The 7,698-nt window shown below is 35.6% G+C and overlaps 1 protein-coding gene across 1 annotated transcript; it reads left to right on the top strand.

Annotated features, from left to right (window-relative positions):
• The first annotated feature begins 251 nt into the window (after positions 1-251).
• On the top strand, positions 252-7,698 carry LOC107684099 (UDP-N-acetylglucosamine/UDP-glucose/GDP-mannose transporter-like). The gene is made up of 12 exons (XM_016480286.1): positions 252-469; positions 1,149-1,182; positions 1,293-1,379; positions 1,579-1,646; positions 1,750-1,821; positions 1,922-1,990; positions 2,239-2,341; positions 3,224-3,316; positions 5,420-5,487; positions 6,279-6,357; positions 6,435-6,517; positions 6,613-7,698. Exons 1-12 carry the CDS (start codon positions 324-326, stop codon positions 6,719-6,721), a joined length of 1,011 nt encoding a protein of 336 aa, XP_016335772.1. The 5' UTR covers positions 252-323; the 3' UTR covers positions 6,722-7,698.

Genomic DNA, 7,698 nt, shown 5'->3' with positions numbered 1-7,698 from the left:
AATTTAAAATAAAAATCTGTTTTGCTATATGCTAATGGACAATGTTAAACTAGTGACTTAAAAAAAAAGTCTAATAACTTGAGGTAAAATAATATCCTGTATGAAAGTTTAAATTAAATTTAAATCCTCTCTATTAGTCTGCGTAGTGTTATGTCTCTCCGCGGACAAATATCTTGCAGTCCGCTGCCGCAGGGAGGCGACAGAGAGCACAGCACTGACGTATGTAAATTAGAAATGTTGTCGTCACATTATACGTAGCTCTGTAAACATGGCGGAAGTTCAGAGCCGTCAACGTTGGGAGGAAGAAAGGTGCTGCGTTCAGAATGGAGCAATGTGAGTCGAGGAATGAAGCCGCTGGCATGGCGGACCAAACGTTAACGGTACTCTTCAAACTTTTAGCTGCGGGCTTTTATGGAATCAGCTCTTTCCTTATAGTTGTAGTGAACAAGAGCGTCCTGACCAATTACAGGTAAGAAGACTTTTTACTGGAGTTACATACTCTGTGTTTTCCAAGTACTTTACTGTCTCTAGATGCAGAATACTTGGGATAGTTGGCAGCTTAGTGCAGAAGGACGTTGACCTCCGTGGGCTGATTTAAACATGCAATGTGAGACTGAAGCTGGTTGTTTTAAAAACAAAAAGTACAATGTTATTACCATGCATTTAGGGACTTATCGTGCTAATACCAACATGTATCATTGTGATACTAGTATCCTTGGAGTACCATGTAAATACAATGGTACATGAATATGGTACTCATTCAGTACTAAGGTTTATATCAAGTGTAATGTTGTTACCCTTTCTGTACTTTGGTACCACCACATCCCATTTTTATAAACATAGTGAGCTACTACTTGGTTTAAACTATTTAAAATGATGATTATCCAGAATTTGCCTTTGTTTTTTTTTCTTTTAAATGCAAGAAGCCTTAAAATGTGCACGTAAATAGTGTAATTGTAAAATAAATGCGTTTTGTATGGACTAAAGTGAGTCACTGATTAGAATAATAATGAAAAATCTCACAATCAACACTACATTGCGTATGGTGGTTTATTTTAGGATAGCTTTCAAATGTAATTATAATGGAAGAAGCATGTAAACAAAACGCTGTGCTTTCAGTCTTTGCTAAAAACAATCTCCCCAAACAGGTTCCCCTCTTCGATATGTGTTGGCATTGGTCAGGTCGGTTTTCTTTTGTCTGATAAAAGTTTTTCTCACTTTCCATACTTTGGGCTTTACACATTATGTTACAGAGCAGAGCGGCATGTACATATCATGACTTTACTTTGCAGATGCTGGCAACAGTTGTTGTGTTACGGGTGGGAAAGGCCCTCCGGGTGATCACCTTCCCAGAATTTGATGATAGCATACCTAGAAAGGTGAGGAATGCTGGCCCTTTAAACTTGTGCGTGTTGTCACGTGTTCTCGCGTGTTCTTTCCCCAAAGAATACATGTGCAAGTCTTTTTTTGTTGACATGGGAAAAGATACCCACATGGGCCTGCAAAACAATGCAGCTTTGTAAGTGTTGCTTACAACTTTCTTGTTATGCTTTTTCAAGACCTACCTTGTAATTACAGACATTTCCGCTACCTCTTCTATATGTTGGAAATCAAATAACAGGACTCTTTGGGACAAAAAGACTTAAGTATGATCCAGTACATAACAGCTTTAAATATTACATATAATACATCTGCCTTGTTTTGTATTTTATGTATTTGTATCTAATTATGTGGTTTTCCTTCCTTCAGCCTGCCAATGTTTACAGTATTGAGGAGGTTTTCTATTCTCTTCACAATGCTGGCGGAAGGTTTCTTGTTAAAGTAAGTGAAAGTTCTCCAATTACTACAGTGTCTCTGATAGCTTATATCTAATTAATTAATAGTATGATAAAAATGTCACTGGTTATGTCCCTCATTACAGGAAGAAATTCTCCCGGCCAGTTCAGCTGACAGTATTTACTATGATTCTAGGGGCCTTTTTAGCTGCAAGGTAAAAGTTTTCAGTGGCTCATTGTTTGATAGAATTCAAAATGCAATAGAATTCAGCCTTATCTTGCTTGAAGAACATGCCACTTATTTACTGCTTTATAGAGGAAAGTTATTGTTTATAAGACTGTGTTGCAACATAGAAGTTAATTATACATCACTATCTTACTCATAAAGTATGAAGAAAAGCAAACATTTAATCACATATGTCTTTTACAGTGTTTGATGAGTTCCCTTATATTTCTTGTGCAGTGCTGACTTGGCTTTTGACCTGCAAGGGTACGTGTTCATTTTAATGAACGATGTCTTAACTGCTGCCAATGGAGCTTTTGTGAAACAGAAACTTGACTCTAAGGTAAGGAAAGAAACACATTCATGATAGAGATTACTCAAATGCCTTGAATGCTCCCTTAAGCAGCAGCTGTTCTCAGTAGTCATTATTTGAGATATACTGCTTTCCTATGCTTGCACAAAAATGAAGCAACTCCCCATGGATCACTAAGTTTTGTGAATTCCTAATTATGTTGTTTGTTTAATGAAAATGTCATGAAATAATTCACTACATAAATTTCACTTTGCATCGTTTCGTTCATGACGGTGAGGGTTTTTCTTGCAAACCTGTCCATGCTGGCTTAATTTGTTGTTTATAATTTGACAAAGGTGACATTTTTATCTATTTAAGTCTATTTATCTTGCTATCCTACTCCTATTTTTGAGAACTGATGGTTTACGTAATTGGTTTTGTTTTGAGTGCTTTCACATCTTCATTTTTACTGCACCCAGTCTGAGCAAAAGTTGTTCACATATGCATGTTCTAACATTTCAAGCACCGGTTCAGTTTCAATATATTTAGAAGATATGCCTGTGCTTGTATTTGATGAAACCGAGAGTGCTGGCAACATGAGCGGTGTTTATTGCATTACCCCACTGGCTTGGACTGAAAAAAAAAGTCATGTGTGTTCTATCTGAGGCCTCCAGAGAGAGTAGTTTTGTAACTGCTACAGTTTTCATTGAAGAATGTGGACTATGCGTACAGATTTATCTAAATCACTGACAATGTCGAAATTTTACAGCCTGTTAAAGCCTATGCTCACTTCCTGAAGAAAGCCCCTTGGCTCGCTGTTTGGATACCATCTGTTTCTCTGTTAGAAAAAGAGCAGCTAGTGTAGAGGGTGCGAGAGAAGAGGAAATCATGACATGGCTTTATTGTCTCTCTATTTTTTTTTTTGTCTAATAGGAGCTGGGAAAGTATGGCCTGCTCTATTACAATGCTTTATTTATGATTCTTCCAACACTGCTATTTTCACATGTCACAGGAGATATGGATAAGGTAAGTTTTTTTATTATTATTTATTTTATTGTATTTTTTTTTGTACATTTTTTTTCTCAGAATGCATATAAATATTTATCATTTTTATAAGTATAAATAATTTTTATATTGTTTTCACTCATTTATTTTAAACATTATAATTTAAATATAGTGTTCTCTAATGATTGAGATTGGCTTTGGTTTGATCTTTTATAGTGGTCGACCGATATTGGTTTTTTGACAGCTGATGCCGATATCTTGAAAAGCAGGGTGGCCGATATAAAGCAGATATAATTTTATTTATTTTATTTAATATTTAAGAAATTTTAAATCATTTGAAAAAAATAAATGTGTAAAATAAACATGCTTATACTTTAAATACCAAAGTATTTTTCACAAATAAACAAATATTTAATAAAAATATAATTAAAAAGTAAGTAAACACTGTAACCAACAGAGCACTCGGTATTCTGGGAAGTTTGTGTGCATTGGGAATCACATTTTTTTCAAATAAAGCCAAGGTAACACTAATTTTACATACAGCACACAGTGAAAATGACATGAATATGACAATGGGCAAAAGCATGAAGCGCAAGTTTAAAGTTTGTCGATCGTGTGTCTCAGTGAAGCTGAACTCTCCTCCTGTCAGCATTCAATTCGCACGGACCGACCATCATGCAGAGAACATGCGATCATGCAGGATACAAATGCACACTTCATAAGATCTCACAGCTGGATTCGACTAAGTTTGCAAGGTTTTTGAAATTAGATGTTCATTAGTCATTCAAAGATTTGTTTAAATGCGTATTTGCTAATAATATAAAAGCAATCGTTATAATACTTTTTTGTATACATTTTAATTCCTTTGTTTAACAGTTCTATCTGATTATTAGACAGACTTCTGTCCGTGGACAGAACTGTTAACAACGACAGCGAACAAGAGTGTGCACTGTGTGCGTAGGCGCTGTCAAAATAAAAGTCCCGCCACGAACGCATCGGCCAAACAGAAAAACTTATCAGCCGATGCCGATATTTGAAAAATGCCAAATATCGGCCGATATATCGGCCGACCACTAATCTTTTGTATATAACATATATATTTATTTTTAAACATTATAGAATTTTTATATAGTTTTTTCTAGCGATGGATATTGGCTCATTAATAAAATTGTGTTTCTTGAATAACAATAAAAGCAGTTGCACACATACAGCAGATAGTTTGGTAATGCTCAGTTATATATAATATATTGTGTTTACATGCCAGACCTTAAATAACCCCAAGACTCTAGTCACTCCTAAGAGTCCGTCTCTCAACAAGACCTCATACCGACCGATGATCTGGCAACCACGAACACACCATCTGCTCCCCTGCAGTGACTTGTGAGCTCACATTGCCAGAGAACACACACCATTAGCCGATTGGAACGACTGCACGCTTGTCATAAATTCTCTTGAAATCATAGCAAGCTGAATGACATAAATTTCAGCATGTCTGTTCCTGCCTGAACGCTTTTCCCATGAAAAAAATAACTGCATTTTCTTAGTCAAAAAGTGTGCTGCATCCTGGTCTTTTTGAGAAAGCAGCATTTGCACAAGGCTTAGTTGTTTGGGAGGTTAGGATGACAGGGCCCTGCTCCATGAATGCCTCATTTTATTTAGCTCAGTGTGTTCACAGGGAGGCCCAGTTTATTTGGCAGGCGGTGCCTCAGGAAGGAGAGAGGCCAGGAGGCAGTGTGTTTCTTGCACAAAGCCACCATTATACCGGTCAGCCTAACTAGCAGAGTGAATGTAGTAGCTTACAGAGTTAGGTATATTCCTTTTAGGTGAGCTCTTTACCTCTTTTTAGACGGGTTGAGTGGATTTGTTGTTTTTTACTCACCATGTGAGTAATTCTCCGCAGTTTCAACCTATGAAAAAAAAAATGTGGAAAGTCCTCTTTGTGTTATGTGTGACTTTTTACCATATAAGAGCTTGACCTTCAAATTCCCTTACAAACAGCTCCATAACTGTGAAATTTAAGGGTTAACTAAGGTAATTACTCTGTGTTATTGAAGGATCTCTAGGTAATTATTTCCTTTAAGTGTGTCCTTCCATGCATCACTAAATATCTTTTTTTGCCCCTAGGCTTTTGAATATGAAGGCTGGTCAGATTTGCTTTTTCTAGGTCAATTCATTCTCTCTTGTATAATGGGGTAAGTTAAAATAGAAACGTTGTATTTGGTCCATACTAGGGGCTGTCTAAGTTAATGCAATTTAAATACGTTTAGTGGCGTTCATGTGTTTATTTAGTTTTGTTTGTAATTTACTTGTCATAAAAGCTCAACAAATATAAAAACTCCATCAATCATAGAAATGCAAACACTAGCAGACGACTGCAGCCAGTGCCTGTGGTCTGTACAGATGCAAGATCATATTTAAGTGCTGAGGGAATTGTTTATTATTTTATTTCAGAAGTACTTTGAGCTCCTGATCATATATTTTAATTGATTGGCTAGTGAATGCACAACAAGCTAATGTTAATGTTTAATGAATAGTTTCCTCTTGCATAGTGATATAAAGAATGAAGAAGTTACGTGTGTAGTAGTGTGGCCGCACCTTTACACACACACAAAAAAGAACATAATTTTAATGGTAAAAACACACAAAAATGCTACAGTAGCAGATTGTTAATTGGTTAATGCTAAATTCCACACACTTTCTATATAATAGTATTTACCTCAGCTTGGAATAGAAAAGCTAAGTGTGATGAACTTTACGTTTTACATGTAGAACTTAAGTACTTCAGTAGGTTGGTATATTAACATTATATAAGTGAATAAAATGTTTTTTTTTTTAATGTATGTTTAAGCTTAATCCATAAATACTAAAATGTTGCTACTGTATTTTTTTGTTTAAAGTTCTGCCAACCTCAGTTTTTTAATAGTGTAGTTTAATGATTTCAGAGATGTCCTTAACAGTACATCTTCTGTTGGTACATTTACAGGTTCGTTTTAATGTACTCCACTGTACTTTGCACTCAGTATAACTCTGCGCTAACTACTACCATCGTCGGCTGCCTAAAAGTAAGAATGTTTTTTTCTTAAACATACAAAGATACAGTTTGTCCTGCTTTTTGTTGACGACTTTTGTGTTTCTGCAGAATATATTAGTGACGTATATTGGAATGGTATTTGGAGGCGATTACATTTTCTCATGGACTAACTTCATTGGTCTTTACATCAGGTAAGAAGTGAGCTTTTCCCAGAAGAAAAAAACCGATGGCATGCATTGATTTCGAGTGACGCTAATGATCTGATTGCCTGTACTTGTCTTCTCAGCATTGCTGGCAGTCTGGTGTATTCCTACATTACCTTCACAGAGGAGCAGACCACCAAACAGAGCGAGAATGCCAACAAACTAGAGGTCAAAGGGAAAGTGTCTGTATGACCAGTGGTTTGATGTTCGTTTATAATGCACAAGGCTGTATCTGTGAGTTCTTGTATTTGTTGCAAGAGTAAGAAGTCACTCCTAAGATGTGTTTTTTTATTATTATTATTTTATGATTTTTTAAAAATTATTATATGAAGAAGATATTGACTGTAAAAGGTACAGCAGATGCTGGCAGGACATCATCTCAAATGAAAGATTCGGTCAAGTTTCAAACATACTGGAATGTGTCATTCCAGAGTAAATATTTGCCTGTTAATTTTCACTTCTGTTAAGAAGTGGTGTCTGTGTTACAAACTGATGGTTTGTGTCCTGCAATGTTGGACACTTGCCACAAATTGGGAATGAGGACTATCATTAGTGTTGAAACACCTGTTGTATTGTCTTTTGAAGAGTAATTTTAAAGATGGGTTTTAGTCAGTAAAGCTATTTATTTTTATGAGAGTTGTTTTTTATTGCTAGGATTGTGAATTGGGTTTTATTGTTGGGAAAGGTTTATTCTAGCTATAAAAAGGGAGTTTACATAGGCCTACATTGTTTAAATAATCTTGTGACAGTTCTGGTACCCTGTTAAACAACTTGAGTTTTACAGGAATCTTCCTTCAAACCCTGAATGATAAATGGAAAGTTAGTGTTTGAGTGTGTAAAATAAGGTACATGTTAAGTAGATGTTTTATTTGAGTCTTTTGGTAACGAGCTTTAAAGAACAATATTTTGTGTTAAGCATTCTCAGTGTTACACAGTGTTCAACTGGACAAATTCTTACAACTGCTTTTGTATTTGGGATTGGGATGCAGTAACTGTTTTGTACTGATGGAATCATGGTGAAGGAAAAATGGTGTAGTAATTGCACTTTAACTGTTTAACAGTTTTCAATTGCCAGTGATTTAAAATGGATATTAGTTTGTAATACAATATACACAAACATTTCAGTATTTTGATTTGAAATGAGAATGTCTCCTACAGTCATGGCCAAA

The sequence above is a fragment of the Sinocyclocheilus anshuiensis genome, unplaced genomic scaffold, assembly GCF_001515605.1.
Source record: "Sinocyclocheilus anshuiensis isolate Anshui unplaced genomic scaffold, SAMN03320099.WGS_v1.1 scaffold629, whole genome shotgun sequence".
NCBI lineage: Eukaryota > Metazoa > Chordata > Actinopteri > Cypriniformes > Cyprinidae > Sinocyclocheilus > Sinocyclocheilus anshuiensis.
Note: the sequence above shows the minus strand (reverse complement) of the source record. Positions and strands in the feature narration are given on the sequence as shown.

Bases quoted from the DNA above. Each gene is read 5' to 3' on its own strand.
- LOC107684099 (XM_016480286.1), top strand. From the start codon at position 324: ATGGAGCAATGTGAGTCGAGGAATGAAGCCGCTGGCATGGCGGACCAA. The intron at 1,647-1,749 runs GTATGATCCAGT...TCCTTCCTTCAG, and splicing joins TTTGGGACAAAAAGACTTAA to CCTGCCAATGTTTACAGTAT. The intron at 6,518-6,612 runs GTAAGAAGTGAG...TTGTCTTCTCAG, and splicing joins TTCATTGGTCTTTACATCAG to CATTGCTGGCAGTCTGGTGT.